The 16,571-nt window shown below is 44.7% G+C and overlaps 1 protein-coding gene across 1 annotated transcript in view; it reads left to right on the forward strand.

Moving 5' to 3' along the window:
- Nucleotides 1-585: 585 nt before the first annotated feature.
- FRMPD3 (FERM and PDZ domain containing 3) overlaps nt 586-16,571 on the forward strand; it is a 69,491-nt gene continuing 53,505 nt past the window's right edge. Inside the window, exons 1-4 of the mRNA XM_023534144.1 lie at nt 586-3,580; nt 5,250-5,404; nt 8,446-8,548; nt 11,758-11,803. Of these exons, the coding sequence (XP_023389912.1) occupies nt 5,257-5,404; nt 8,446-8,548; nt 11,758-11,803 (297 nt within the window). The 5' untranslated portion in view covers nt 586-3,580; nt 5,250-5,256. The remainder of the gene's footprint in view (nt 3,581-5,249; nt 5,405-8,445; nt 8,549-11,757; nt 11,804-16,571) is intronic.

The raw sequence follows: 16,571 nt of genomic DNA on the forward strand, positions 1-16,571 counted from the left end.
ATTAAGGATATAAGGGAGTTTGCTGTTGACTGAGAGTTCTAGAGGGCACAGTGGAAGGGTTTGAAGAGAAGAGAAGGGTGCCATTAGGGTATGAACACACTACTGTAGGGATGAGAGTCTGGGCTCTAAGGGATGACCAGAGGTGAGTAGACGTCTTTTGATGGTGACTAAAGTTAACAGGCATGTGAAGTGTTATGAGCTGAGTCTTCTGTATAGAAGAGTGGGCTTAAAAGCATGTAAAAAATCCTTTTTGGGGCTGGGGTCTCCAATATGTGTCCTCTGGTATGGTGCCTCAAAGGAGGCTGGTCTAACATACAGTACTGGGGAGGCCCTCATTTTAGTGAGTCTTCGAGAAATAGCAGCTATTGTTTTCTGCAACATCTTCTCTTTCAGCATCTTCCTTGCCTTCCTCTCAGAAGTTCTGAGTCCTCAGGCTGTCTTTTTACTGACCAAACTTTTCAGGAGGGCTAAGGAGTGCCCCATCTTCCAGATCTTTCTCTCTTTTTCCCTAATGCAACCTTACCTGCCTTATTTGATATCCGTTTAGAGCCCTCCATATTCTCTCCTGGGTTAAATCTGATTCACCCAGTATGCCCTCTGCATGAATTTGTGTCCTTTCTCCAAGATAGCATTTGCATTTTAATGGGACCTACAATGCCCTAACCCAACAGAATAAAAGTGTCTCAGTCCTCTTACCTGACGGTAGCCCTCTCATTGTCTGAGGATAGTGTTCTTTTAAGTGCTTGTTTCTCTTAGTATTGTCTGTGGAACAACAGCATGGGCACCACCCTGGAATTTGTTAGAATCTCAGACCTTACTCCAGACCTACTGTATCAGAATCATTCTAGCAATACCCCCTGGTAATTTGTATGCACATTCAAGTTTGAGCAGCAGAAGTGAGGGCTCCTTCACAGGAGGAAGGGTTTGTGTTCAAGCTCCTTATAAGATGGCTCCCAGAACACCTAGTTCAGAGCCCTGGGGATGGGGCTCCCATCCCTGCCATCAGGAGAAGATGGCATCTCCTGGGGTTCCAGCTGCCATGCTGGATCCTTGGAGCTTCTGGGAGAATCAGACTCTTGTGATTGGAATTAGAGGACTAACTGGCCCCACATGGCTCTGAATCCTGCCAGTTGTGAGGGGAGTAACAAGACTCCCCAAGGAGCAACAAGACTCCCCAAGTAGCCAACCAAATGTAAAAAGAAAAGAGCCAAAGGCAAGGAGGGGTGGAGAACTGAAAGCTGATGCCTGAGAGTCTAAGCTGTTACTATTTCTATCTTCCTGCCCTAAAGTGCAAGAGAGAGAGCATTAGCTTAGAATCAATCCATCTTCTCAGTTCACTTGTCTTCTAGCCATGTCCTGCCTAGCAACGGTTGTCAGCATGAGCTCCAGTTACCAGTCCCTCTTTGGACATCTAGGGGGCGGGAATCAGTTTAGCTACAGAGGAACTGGAGTCAGGGTTTCCACAGAGAGCAAGGTCGACTGATAGTTGGGTCAGAGAAAACAAGGGTACAGAGTACATTGTGGGTCGGCCTCTTAAAGGCAAGGAGTTGATGGAGGAAGGGCCTGGGTTGTGTGAAGGGGGTGAAGTTTATCTTCAGCTGTCTTTCTCTGCCTCTCCGGCTTCCCCAAAAATGCTACCAATAATATTACTACGTCTGCATCTGCATGATACATCTAACCTTCCAAAGTGCTTCTGTAGCTATGATCTCATTTTATTCTTCCAACAACTCTTGAGTGAACAAGATCGGAAACAGGTTTATTAGGATGTGGGCTGGTCATCCAGGCCTGGCCGGGACTCAGAATGCTGATGGCCACAGAGTTGGGCCAGCCCTGTGATGGAGACTCAATAACCAGAGGGTCCAGGCCCCTGAGTGGGTGAGTGTAGGCGGGGGTGCCAGGATTGTGGGCTCTTTGTCAGATAGATTTGGCTCCAACTGGGCCGCTAATGTGTTTCGCCTCTTTGAGTCATTTCTTCCTGCCTACCTTGGGAGCTGGGATGGAGTAGGAGCAGGACAATTAGAGATTGTGAGAAGATAATGGATGTGAAAGCACCTTTTCTCAGATGAGATAATGGGTGTAAAAATGAAAAGAACCACATGGCTATATGTGTTGTTATCGTTAGGCAAAAGAAAAAAACTAGTCTTTTACCCTGGTCACTGACCAGAGGGGCAAGCCTGGTACACGGTGAGGGGATACCTTTGGGGGCCTTCAGTAAGAAGGGGACAGAGTGAAGACATTGTGTACTTTGGGACAAACAACAGAAGAAAATAGCAGTTCCCAGAAACAATACTGAGCCGGGTTGGGGGGACCATAAGTTTTGGCTGCTTCTTAATTTTGTTCAGGGTTGCCTTGTTTGAAGGGACCAGAAGCCAAACATCTTTCAAAGCCAAATTGCCTGTTTTCCCCAGGAGGGAAGTCACATGACCCATTGAAGGCTGAGCTCCTGTCATCCATCACTTCTTGCCTTCAGTGTCATTCCCAAGTCTTCAGACACTTAGCAGATTTCAGAGGAACTGAGCTGTAGACACAGAAAGATACAAACCCCAGGACGAAAGGGACAATTTCCTTTTGAGCTGTAAAATGGCCTTCTGGTCTGTTAATGGAGGTGTTTCTTTTCTGACCACAGATTCGTCGGAAAGCCTAGGTAGCGTGAGGAAAGGGCTGCTTGCAGAATTTGGGGAGGATCTAGTTAGGGACAGTTTGTCTAACTCGGGAACAATCCAGGGATGAATATGCTCCAGTCATACCTGGAGACATGTCTATGGCTGTGAGAAAAATAACTGGGTCTCCTGTGGGAAGATGGGGGCTGCCCATGCGCAGAGCTTGGCTTCTTGTCTCTCTTTTCATCATGCCCTGCCTGTTCCATGAGCTCTCTCCAGTTCCTCCAGCTCCTTCTCTGAACACACAACTTGGACCTTAATGATGGACTTCATATATTATTCTCAGTTACCACTCTAATTTCCTTGTTCAGTGTACACTTGTCTCTTGCCCCACCACTAGACTAGAAGCTCTTTGATGGCAGAGTTTGGTAACTTCTCTTATGTCCCCTGGAACCCTGACTCTGAGTAGGCATTCAATAAATACTTGTTGATGGATAAACATGAGTCAAAACAGTAAAGCAGAACACTTGTGTCACAAAAGGCTCTTAGCTTGTCTCTCATCAACACTGGTGGTACCTAAAGGCCAATTGATGACTGAAGTGTCCCCAGATTCAGAAAAAGAAAAATTTGGCAAAACTGAGTCTGCAGTGGCCAGGGGGCCCTGAGCTCAGGACAGTATACAGAGCACTCATACATGTGCCTGGATCTTACTTGCTGGTGCCCCTGCTCCCTATGCCACAGTCTGCACAGCCCCACAGGCTCTCATCCTTCAACCTGCCCTGACTTGTGTCCATGTTGGAAATGAGCCGGTGTCATGCCAAGAAGCCCTTTCCATGTCAATAAGGTAGGATAACAGGAGGCAAAAGGCACATTTCAGAAGCAGCCCCAGGGATAAGGAAAGACGACAGCTGCAGAAAGATGTTCTCTGGCTCCCTTCAAGGCCGAGCTCCTGCTTGCCACCAGGAGCAGAAATGAGAGAGGTGCAAGCCTGAGGCCACTGTCACCGAACCCCTGTCCTGGGAGGGTGCCTATCCAGGATATTGGCCAGCTATGTTCCAGCTTCTGAGTGACTTTCTGTTGAAAAGTGACCATTTGTCTTAGCAATGTGGGAGGGAAGGAACCAGTTTCTGAATTCACCTTCAGGAGGCTTGACCTTATCCTAGCAGCCCCTTTTGCTTCCTTAAGAGGTGACAGATAAACCCCAAGCCAGCTTGTGTGCAGCTAGAGTTGATGTGGCTGAATTCAAATCAGCCATGGTCTGTCTTTCTTCCCGAGTTCTATGAGAGAGATAAGCCCAGGACTATGAATTTCTCTTTTATACAATTATTGTAAATCTTCCCCCATAAATAGTCCTAAAGTTCTTCTCTAATTCCTGAATTTGTGTCCTGATAAACGACCTAATTGCCTGAAACCAATTGCTGCTGAAGAATTTGGTATTCTTAACTAGTCATCAATCATTCTCATAGTGTCAGACCTCCCATTTCTTTTACAAACTTTATAGTAGGTTGATTAATTAGTTCCTGACCCTCTGTATCATGTTCAGAAGGGCTCTGCCTGTAACCTTAATTTTCAAGAAAACACACACTGAGGCTAGGGGACTCAACTTGTGTATTAGGCCAGGAAGCCAAAGGGTAGAGTAGTGCCAAGTCAGGGAGCTCAGACTCTGGGTCTCTTGGTTCTGTTGCCCTCTCTTCCACTTCCACCTGTCCTACCCTGTCCATTAGCCATTTATTACCCTCTTTACCTCCTTCCCTGTCCCTGGCATCCAGTGCCCTCACCACTCAGGGCTCTTCATTCAAATACTGTGCTCAGGTCCATCCTTGCCTGCAGTATGCCTCACCTTGGTCCTTGCTGTGAAACCTTTATAAAGTCCTTGTGCAATTCCTAAGCTTCAGTAACATAAGTTGTGAGCATCAGAAGAGCCATCTGTAATCTCTCCCAGGTATTGGGGCAGCAGTTTCTCTTCTCCCAGAGTTCATCTGGGGTTCAGGTCTGCTGGTAGCCACAGGAGGCAACTCCCCTTCTTGCCCACAGGAGCCATTTTCCAGTTGCCCCATTAACTGAAATAAGCTGGCATTATGTACAGTTGCGTAAAGCAACGACCCTCAACATTAGCCCATTTGTTTACATATGCCATCTAAATAGTTTATCGCTATATATGACCTAAGGGATATTAAAGTTTAAAGTTGCACAAGGACTTCATGAAGGTGTTCCACATTTGGAAACAACTTCGCATTTCTTCCCGATTTACTTGCCTGTTTTATAGTTCCTTCCTTCAAGGTTTTGATTTCTCTTAGGGACCTAATAACCAATTCAGTGGGTGCTACCAAATAACTTTCAAAATAACACACTTGCATTTAGGTTCCTTCTAGAGTCTCAATATCTTGAGGAAAAGACTAACCCTAATGTCAGGCTTTGTGGTACCAGCTTCCTCCGTTGGCTCTGGCCCTATAGACAAGTGGCTTCTCTTTTCCTCCAGTCTGAAATAGGAGGCAGTCATCACTTCTGCTGATTGCAGAAGATGCAGGAAGCTAAGTGTGTGAACTCCCGGGTGCCATGGCCAGCACCCTAATTGGTGTCCCTCCCAGCTGGTTCTGAGGCTTAGTTGCCTTTGCATCTTTTTTTGCTCCCATCTTCCCCTTCTCCCAGTAATGTGATGCAGGAAGAGAGCACAAATGATATGGAATGTGAGCAGCTGCCAGCAGAGACACTGCGACAAGTGACCATTCACCGAGACCCTATATATGGCTTTGGCTTCGTGGCCGGCAGTGAGAGGCCTGTGGTGGTGCGATCTGTGAGGTCAGGTAGGTGTCCCACAGAGTGTTTCCCTGGCCCTGGCTCCTACCCATCAATGTCCACTCATCTTAAAGAGCAGAGCTCCTGAGTACACTGTGTTACAAAGGAATTCATGGAGAGTGATTGAAGACTTGCCAACCAATCACTGTGTGATGGAGCTGTTCTTTTGAGACTAATTAGCATGGACCATTGAGGCTGCTTGGAGCCCTAGGCAAAGGCTGCAGCTGATGGTTTAGTAGGGTCTGGGTCTTAGTAAAGCTTCCCTTTGCATAGAACCTTCATAGAAGAGCCATATTGCCTTGGATGAGATATTTACTTTCAATTCAACAAGTATTTATAGATTGCCTACTCTAAGCCCAGCAAGGTTGTAGGGAAGTACAAGACACAGTTTCCATCCCCAAGAATTTAATCATCAGGCTGTGGAGACTAGTACACACTCATGAAAAAAGTCAGCCATTGAAGACTGGAATCAGTATACAGACCATATGTGGGAGATGAGGGGAGTGGAGAATGAAATCTCTGAATGCCATAGTGGCAATAAGAATAGCTACCATTGATTAAACACCTACTGTGTGTTTTGCATCATCTTGTTTAATCCTCACAGCCAGCCCTGCAAGATAAATAATATCATTCTCATTTTACAAATGAGGAAAGAAGATGAGAAGTGACTTGTCCAGAGACATTCAGCTAGAAAGCAGCAGAGCCAGGATTTACACCTGAGCCTGTCTGATGCCATGTGGAGAAGTGAGGTTTGAATGGGGCCATGTGGGATGGAACAAGTGAAAGTCCCACCTGAACTGTGTAACATGCCATCATGAATGAAACGGGAAAGGGCCAAAGCACTGTTTTGTTCCAAATCTGCTAGGGATTGACAGAAAAAAAAAACAGAAAGCAGCTTTATTCTTAATTTGCTGGGCCTGAGGCTTTAGATGTTTACAACAGTTTCTCACTCAGTCGAGAGGAGCAGACGGAGTACAAACTGGTCTAGCAGAAATTTGATGAATTTTGCAACCTTCAAAGGAAAAGAAAAGGATTTTTGTAAGTTCTCTCTTCAACTAGAGGCAATAGAGAAAAAAAATTCAGTATAGGAGTTTGTGGCTGACCTAAGTTAGTCATGCAGTTTGGGAAAATGTTTTTGAGTCTCTGATCACAGGTCAAATTTGTCCTGGGTAAGAGGAACCAGATAAAAAAGTTAGTAATAGACCACCAGGAGCCCCTTCTTTCATTTCAAAGGAGATAGAATTCACAGGGTAGAAGGAAGCCCTCAGGCCTAGATCAGGGTATCAGCTTCAAGTGATATAATGAAGAGGAAAAGTTGGAGGAGTGGAGAGAATGAAAGCCACAGGCAAAGGCCACAGAAAGGCATGGGGCTGGCAGGCCCAGCCCTATGAAGACTTGGGCTGATCCACAAAGCTGCTTCTGGCCCAGGTGGCTCCCAACGGCAGAAGACTTGTTTGGTTCTGTATTTGAGACCTTAAGAAAAGACAAGAAGTATTCTGGAGAAGAACGATTATGGTTAAACATGCCAACAAAGCATTCTGTGAAAACAGCAGTAAATTGATGCTACCTATCACTGTGATTAGAGAGTTGACTTCCATGTGAACAGTTTTCATTAAAAAGAAGGAAAGGAGAAAAAGGAGGGAGGGAGGGAATAGGTAGAGTGGCCTCCACCTAAAAGATTGGTATTTTTGGAAGAGATAGGTAGAAGGATTGAAATTAGTTGAAGAAACTGTCCCTTGGAGGACGTAATAACTACCATTTATCAAATTCTTACCGACATCAATCAACTGTTTGAAGTGCTATACATTCATCATCTCATTTATCCTCCCAACGTTCATATGTTTAGATCTTGGTATTTTCCCATTTGGCAGATGAGGAAAGAGAGACTCAGAGAGGTTAAATGTCTCGTCCAAGGTCATAGAGATCAGGTCTGGCTGGCTGCAAAGAGTGGACTGTTCTCCACCACACTCTCTGCTCCTGAAGTCACTGTGCTGTTGGGAGAATTTGCTGATTTGGTTGAGGGCCACTGTAGTTGGAGTGGTAAACCCTGCTGACTGAGCCAGCATAGCTACCCTCAGCAGACAGGCCCCATGCTCCAGAGCCATTGAGCTGTGTGCTCAAACAATATAATTGCTTGATTTTTGTTTATGTTTTTGGAATTTGCACAGCACACTTCTTTCTAGAGAGAGGGAGCAGTTAGGATCTGGTACTTTAAAGTGGACACAAATAAGAGTCCAAGGAGGTGTGAGTTTGGGACATGTCATTAAACATTTTTTTTAGGGGGGGGTGAGTGAGGCCGACTCTGACTTCTCATTCTTCCTGAATCTCTTAAAAGCTTTTCCCCAAGAAGATCTTTGCAAAACACCAGAGGCAGCACTGCCTGTTCTCTATCCCCACCCTCTACCTCAACCAAGAAGGTACGTCCCTCAAACAGGTCTGCTTTCATAACCTCAACAGTAAAGATGGGAAGGAGAGAAATCAGATTTCCAACTGCCCATAATTTAGGGTCTGTGCCTTTTTTCCTTCACTTATGGGAGAAGAGCACCCTTCAGAGTTGAAACAAAATAAACCCTTTGGGTCTTTAGTTGATCCCCCCTGACCCCAGGCAAGTGAATGCCTAAATCATTCCAGAGCAGTAAGTATGAATAATGTTCAAGTAAGAAGATTCCTCCTGTCACCTGTACCACCTCTAGTAATCTGGAAGTCATTCCTTGGGCCGGAGCAGATGCCACCTGGTGAAATGAAAGTCTGTGTTCCTCTTTATAACCAAACCAGGAGAACACTCATTAACCTCATCTGAGGCCTTTGCTACCACACCACTCCCAGCTGAAGAAGGTCCACTCTATTCTCTTTCTTCAGTCCTCTGCCTTCCATCTGCCACAGGCAGCAGTGACGCAGAACTCCCACCACTGGAACCACACAGCCTGCACCATCTCCTGTAGGCCTCAGCATCTGCTTCAGTTCCCTCAAATACTGGTGACTCCTGCCCAGACCTGCACTTTCCCAGCAGTGAGCCCAAGCCCTCACACTTCTCTCCTCTCCTCTGCAGGAGGCCCCTCTGAGGACAAGCTCCTGGCTGGTGACCAGATTGTGGCTATTAATGAGGAGGACGTGAGTGAAGCCCCCAGGGAGAGGTTCATAGAACTCATCAGGTAACAGAGGCCTTCTGGGCCTTGGCAGGAACTGAGCACTGCCCCCTACCTTGCCTCACTAGTGGCATAGGGCTACCACAGTCCTCGCTGGCTCTGATAAAAGAACCCTCCCAGGAACAGCAGCCCTAGCCAGTGCTCCTGGCTATGCAGGACTTCAGTGGCCAGCCCTTCTGGAGCCCCAGTGGTCCTCACACACTCTGGCTTAGCTTTCTCTGGTGATGTGAGCAAACACAAAGAACAGCCTCCTGCCAGAGCTCACCTCACTCCCTCCCCCCAGCCACTCCCATCATTCGAGTCCCTTGGTTTTTTTACTGTGCAGTGGGGCAGACCAGGTGACCAATGAGAACCAAATATGCCATTAAAAGAACACTCTGAGATAAGCACAATATGAGGAAGACATTGTTCCCCCCGCCCTACGCCCGACAAGAAAAACAAGAAGAAGAAAATCCAGATCTCTGGCTAGTGGGTTGAGGAAGGGAACCTGCTATTGTGTATTTTGCTCACAGTGTATGTGACCTGTCCATGCCCTGCATGGCTGGGAGCAGGTGAGAGGAGTGTCAGGACCACCACCATCTGTACATGGAAATAACTACAATGATTTCCCCCTCTTACCCCAACGTAAACCATGCCACTAGCTACCACACACATACCATACACACACATACCACGAATACCACATACCACGTACAACACACACACCATACCATCACATAGTACATACACACCACACAGATTCACAGCATGCCATCATATACCACATACACATACCATGTACACCACACACTACACATACACACACACCATTCCACTACATATCACATACCACCACACACATGCACACTGCACACAACACACACACCTTGCACATACATATACCATGCCACCATACACCACACACCCCACACACCATATACTATACACATTCCATACGCATGTGTGCAACATGCTCACACATACACCATGCACACTCCCCTACCTCATACTGCACCACATGCACACATACATACCACCCACACACTCCCTTGCACTGACTTGTTAATAATGAGAGGATAGAGGTGAAGGTTCTAAATTCCATGAGCTAACCTCAGTTTTGGAGACCTTGGCTATCTCTCCCCAAATGGAACCATGTTCTCTCTGTCTTTCTCTGCCTCATGTAGTCTGCTCCATCTCTGCCACCATCTCTTTCAACCACTGTTGGTTCAGAGTGTTTTCATCCCATTCATCTTTTTTGTTCTCCCAAAGCCCACTTGCTCCCAACCTCCCGCCTCTTCTTCAAAGGCAGACTTAGCACTCTGTGTATGGAACAGCACCCTCTCTCTAGCTCTGGAGGGGTTTGGAATGCTCCCTCCTGAAGTCTAGAGTAGGTTTTCCTTGACATGCTCCACCTCCAGCTCAATATCTTGGAATGTGGCTGGTCCCTAATGACCTTTAGTTTGTCTCTTCTGCAAGTTCTTTCTCTACCTCTACCACCACACCAGTATGAGGTGAGTTCTCTCAACCCCATCCGGGCAGGTTGTGGTTCTTTCAGTGCCAGCCCCTCAGAAGTTTTTGCTTTGCTTCCAGTAGTTATCTTTGTACCCTGGAACAAGGTAGCCCAATTTTGTGAGGGAGTCCAGAACTCCTTCAGGGTCAAAACGGAGCTCACTCATTTGATAACCTCAGGGGTTAGTGGATCATTCATTCATTCTTTCATTCGTTCAAGAAATATTTATTATTATCTACTGTGCACCAGACACGGTTCTAGGCACTGAATATACAGGAGTGAATAAGGCAGACCAAAAACTTGTGCATTGGAGTTTACATTCTAGTGGAAGGAGACACACTATAAGCAATAAACATGATAAATAAGTAATCATACAGTATACTAGAAGTCGATGGATGTTATCAAAGAATAGAAAGTGGATCAGAATAAAGAAGGTCAGGAGTACTGGGCACAGGGGTGCAGAATGCAACTTTAAATAGCATGATCAGTGTCAGCGTCATTGAGAAGGTGACATTTGAAGAAAGACAAAGGAGGTGAGGTTGTTGGAGAAAGAAAGAAGAGCAAGGGAAAAGGCCCTAAGACAGGAATGTGTATGGCATGTTTGGAGAATAGGAGACAAGCCAATGTGTGGAGTGGGGTAAGGGACGGGTAGAGTTGTAGCCTCTGTAAGAACTTTGGCTTTGTTCTACATGAAATGGGGAGACATGGTAGGGGCCAGAGCAGAGAGTTACATAATCCAACTTACACTATGCCCCTGCCCTGTTCAAGAGACAGGTTTTCCTGTGATGTTTTTCCTGGAACACAACTTTCTTCTCCTGGGAGCTTCCCAGACCCGGGAGCTGATTCATCCCTGAACTTTGCCATGTTGAATATGGGTAATGTCCCAAGTACTTAAGCAGGGGACCTTAGCCTTTCTTGAATGCCCAGAACCAAGGGCAAGTTGACTCTGCTTCTTGAATACCTTTGTTCCAAGAAACATTTTAAAAAGGCCAGCAAGGAAAAGGGACACTCCTTCAAGGCAAACTCTTTCCAGTACTTTCAGTTCTTTAAAAGTATTATCTGTTCCTGGGAGAAAATGTTTATACCTCACATCCTGTTTGATCATCGGCATAATTCTTGTCAGAAGAGTTTCAAATTCTTCATCCTTTCGAATATTTGCTATCTGGAGAGTCTTGGCTTCCATCTGTGGCTCCCTGGCTCTCATATTTTGGTCCTTCAATTAAAACAAATCTGCTGAGTATGAGTCATGATGACCAAATGACCTCCTTTGGGTTTTTCCTTTGAATTTCTCCTTTTGTTAAATATCAAAATGCCAATAATCATGGTACATAGTTCCCAAGACTCTGACTGTGTGCCCTTTGAGTTCCATAATTCAGGCTTTTAGTTTTCCTTGAGAATTTTCTAGTCTACAGATAAAATTGTTCCTAAGGTTTGGGGATTTCTACAGGGAATGTGAGAAGGAAGATAAAAAGAAGACCTGAAAAATTATAACCTCAGAGATAACGGTAATACCGTCTTCAGATGCCTTTGTGAACCTATACGGATGGCTTATGTTGGCTACTACAAATGATGGGAGGCGAGGCACCCATGCAGATACTCAGATTGCCCTCTATACTAATCCATATACCTGAATGCAGCCCAAAGGAAAATTCTGGTGTTCCTTCTTGTGCTAGACAAATACCTAGTGCATGATACACTACTCTCCTGTTCCCTCTTCTCTCTGTAGGACCGCTAAGGAATTCATCGTTCTTACAGTTCTGCACACTCATCAGGTGAGTTAGCCTCTTTGCCATCTGCCTTTTCTCCTGACTGAGACAAGAGGACCTCATATCAGAAAGTGACAGTGATGGGAGAGAAGGTGGGAGGAAAGACTAGGACCAACATTTTGCGAGCCAAGGATTTCGGTGTGAACTTAAAGCATACCTTTTGAACATCTTGTCTACTCTCATATCTAAGGCTTGAGGATTTTTAAGGGCTATACAGTGCTATATTCTGTCCTGTGCCCTCTGCTTACCCCAGTTAAGCTGGCCAATGCCACAGTTCCAGACATATTTTCTACATCTTTTTGGCTGGGTCCCATCAAAATTTATCTGCCCGGTGTCTAACTCCCATAAAGTCCTTGCAGATGGTGGGTGCTACTCTTATTTATTCATTCATATAAGTATTTACTAAATGGCCTGCAATATTTGAGACTCAACACTGGCGGGAAAGGATTTAACATAAAATTGCTGGGGAGGCATAGTTAGACAAACAGGTTGACATTTATCCTGGTTCAGTCATTGACTGGCTGTATGACCAGTTAAAAGTTCAGTTACTTTTTCTGAACCTGTTTCCTCTTCTGTAAATTGAGGCTTTAGACTAGAACAGTATTTCCCAAACTTGCCTGATCATAGTACCAGGACTACGTATTAAAAGTAAAAATCCCCGGACCCTCTCCTCAAGAGTTGGATTCAGAAGGCTCAGTGTCCATTACTAGGTCGTACACTTAGAGTAATTTTGACTCAAATGCACAAATCCAGGTACAAAACTTCCATGTACAAAATCTGAGCTCTCCTTCCATCTCCAGCCTGGTTGTCTGTTCCCTGTGTCCCCAACACTCCCCTGTACCAGCACTGATGTTCCACCACCATCTCAAAGCCACAGGGGAGGTCATATTTGTTGGGGCGGGGAGCATGAAATCAAGGGAGGCTTCATGGATGAAAATGCACCTGAGCTGGACCTTCAAGGATGGGGCAGGATTTCCCAGGCAGAGAAGAACTGAAAGATTTCCCAGAAAGATATGACATTTCTGTGCAAAGCCAGGGACAGTGCACAGGTGTGAGTTAGGGGGACAAAGTTTAACTCGAACTCTGGCACTAACTATCTCTCTCCATGATCCCAGCTTTCTTCTCTGTCAGTATGAAGCACACACACGTGTGCTTGCTCGCGCTCTCTCTCTCTCTCTCTCTCTCTCTCTCTCTCTCTCTCTCTCTCACACACACACACACACACACACACACACACACACACACACACACACACACACACACACACACACACACACACACATTTCCTGGCAGCTAGACCTTTCTCAATCACAGTTCTCTGTCTCTGGGCAGGGAAGCCCCACCCCTCAGTGGGTATTATCAATAGGCCCCTCCCTCCCCACCTTACTGCACATATGCAGTTGGCTAGTGGGCAGTGGGAAGTTGATCCCCACTCCCCAATCTCCTGCCACGAAAATGGCTACCAGTTCTCCCCTGAAAACACGCTTGTTGTGTGGTTAGAATGGACTGCTCTGATCAGAGACCCATTGTGGGTTACTATGTTAGTCAGATCTCCTCAAATATCACCCCCTTGTAGAAGCCTTCATTGACTACCCTTTCTAAGACAGCATCTGCCTGTTACTATCTCCTGATACTTCTTAATTTTCCATCATAACTGAAATATTATATATTTTTAACTTTTTTTGGAAGTAATTGTAGAATCGCAGGAAGTCGCAAAGCTAGTGGAGACATCCCTGTGTACCCTTAACCCTATGGCTACATCTTACATAACTACAGTACAATATCAAAACTAAGCCAAAGCCAGGATAGCAATACAATGTGTAGTTATGGTTCAATGTCAGTCTGTCACATGCATAGGTTCATGTATCCACCAACACAGTCAAGACACTGGTCAATTATTTAACTAAAAAGAGCTCTCGTGTTGCCCTTTTATATGTCCACCCACCTCCTCCCCACCCTCCAATTTTTGTCAACCACTAATCTGTTCTACAGTTTCTGTAATTTCATCATTTCAAGAATATTATATAAATGGAATAATATAGTATGTAACCTTTTGGGATTCACTTTTTTTTCACTCAGCATAATACCCTTGAGATTCACTCAAACTGTTGCGTATTATTAATTTATTCCCTTTTTTTTTTTTTGGCTGAGTAGTATTCCATGGCATTCCATACTGTGGATGTACCACAGTTTGTTTAGTCATCCACCCGTTAAAGGACTTCTGGGTTGTTTCTAGGTTTTAGCTGGTGTGAATAAAGCTGCTAGAAACATTCCTGTGCATGGTTTTTGTGAACACGAGTTTTCGTTTCTCTGGGACAAATGCCCCAAAATACCATTGTTCAGTTATACATTAAATGTATATATAGTTTATTAAAGGAACTGCCAGACTATTTTCCAGAGTGGCTGTAACATTTTACGTTCTCATGAAATGTTATATTTGAATGTATTTATTGTCTTTCTCCCTTATTTGAATTTCAACTCCACTTGGGGAGAGACAGTTGTTTTGTTCATTGCTGTATCCTTAGTGCCTGGAACAGCACCTGGCACAGAGTAGATACTCAATAAATATTTGTTGAAGCAATGAAGGAAATCCAACTTCTAGCCATTACAGCAACCTGAACTAAACTAAATTCAAGTGTTCATCTTTGTCCCAACTCTCATCCCAGTGCCACCAACACCCCTTTGCCCCCAGTTCTGATGCCCCCACTGTCCCATCCAATAGCCTTTGTACTATGGCCAGGCTACTTTCCTTCTCCTTATACATTTCTTAGTCCTTACTGCCCTGCGAATTTCTGTTCCTGTACTAGTCTACATCTCTTCTAATAGGTGGCTATTAAGACTTGGCTTGGGACTCATGTCTTCCAAACAACTTTGCCTGACCAACCTCAGTGAGAATTTCTAATTAATTAATTCTTCATCAAAGAATTAACTGAGTGCCTACTATTCCAGGTGCTCTTCCAGGCTGGGAATATAGCAGTGCATGGGACAGATAAGGTTTCTGCCCTCAGAGAGCTTACATTCTAGTCCTTGGCTTTATCTTCTCTAAACCCATGGAGCATACAAATAGGGGAACACATACACAGGGATTATAGTCAAAACAATTAGCAACCTGTACAATAGGGACCATCCAATCAACCTGTACAATAGGGACCATCCAATCAGAATATAAGCCAACCATAGGCACTGGAGCAGAGTCTTGGAGGCCTCCTGACTGTGCCAGATGTTAACCCTTTAGCTGATTGTTTATATAGAGGTCCCAGGGGAGATGTCATGTGGCACCCAGGAAGCTTAGGGCAGTGGCCACTTACTAATCAGTATGAAAGAATCCCTCAATATTTTACAACAGGTGAGGCCATACCAGTGCATCCCGACTGAATGTCAACTTTGCATACATGTAGAGTCGATTCTCATTATTTGCAGATTCCATGTTTGCAAATTCGCCTATTTCCTAAAATAGACTTGTAACTACAAAATTAATACTCACAATGCTTTCCTGGTCATTTGTGGACATGTGCAGAGCATGAAAATTTTGAGTTTTCCAATGCACATGTTCCCAGCTGAGGTCAAACAAGACAACATACTCTGTCTTTTTGTTTCAGCTATCATACAGAGATAACCAAAGTTTAGCAATCGTAGAGGGCAGTGCAGTGTAGTGAAGGAAGCTCTGGCTCTAGAGACAGTTGGATGGGATTTGAATCCCAACTCTGGCCCCTGCTAGTGGGGCAGCCTCAGGCAAATCACTTAATACTTCAGAACCTTGTTTTCTCCTGGTGAAATACAGAAAATAGAATCTACCAGGATGAGCAGCTTTTAGAATTATAATCTCTGTGAGATACAGATAAACAAACACACACACACACACTTCCCCTAGGAACAACTGTTTAGTATTCATTAGTTCAGTTTTCAAGGTGACTATAGACCATAACTACCATGAAGAATAAAAATCAACTGAGAGAATCTTCTCTCTATAGGTATAGTGAAAGACTCTTGAAGACCCTCAGCATATGTTTAGTGTCATAGCCCCTACATCATAGAACATAATACTGAGTCCATAGCAGGCACTTGGCATCTCATGGGTGCATGGAGACTGCTGCCTCTTACTAAATCCTCATAATGTTCCTCATAATAAAATCCTCATAAAGCTTAATCACCACTTCTTCCAGAAGACTATCTCCTAAGAGGTCCAGGATGTGGCCCAAGAATCTGTATTTTTAATAGGAGCCACAAGTAAATCTGATGCTTAGTAGAATTTGGGAAACATTGGACCAGACAATCTCTAAGGCTCCTGCTACCTTCTGCATTCCTTGACTGATAATGGTCTGATACAGTGGTTCTCAACTCAAGCTATGCATTAGAACCACCTGAGAAGCTCTTACTTGGGCTCTAGCCCTGACCGATTGAATTAAAAGCCCTGGGGATGGAGCCCAGGTACTGGTCTTTTGAAAAGTCTCCTCAAATGATTCAGATATGTAGCCAAGGTACATATCAGGAGCTGCTGGTCTAATATGTAGTCTCTTTCAGATGACATTTTCTTTCTAATGGAGTGACTCTTAACCATGGCAGACTATTTGGGTGTATTTTTGACAGTCACAGGAGTCTTTTTCCCAGAGCCTCTGCATAAATAGCCACTTATTAAGCCCATATGTATTTAAGGGTGTTCTTTAATCTTTGAGTGACCAACTATTCCCCATGATTGACTATGTATTATTTTTGGTACCTTTAGACCTTGGCACATAGTATGTCCTCAAAAAATATTTTAAAATAGATAAAGTAA

The sequence above is a fragment of the Pteropus vampyrus genome, unplaced genomic scaffold (genome assembly GCF_000151845.1).
Source record: "Pteropus vampyrus isolate Shadow unplaced genomic scaffold, Pvam_2.0 Scaffold120, whole genome shotgun sequence".
NCBI classification, from domain to species: Eukaryota; Metazoa; Chordata; class Mammalia; order Chiroptera; family Pteropodidae; genus Pteropus; species Pteropus vampyrus.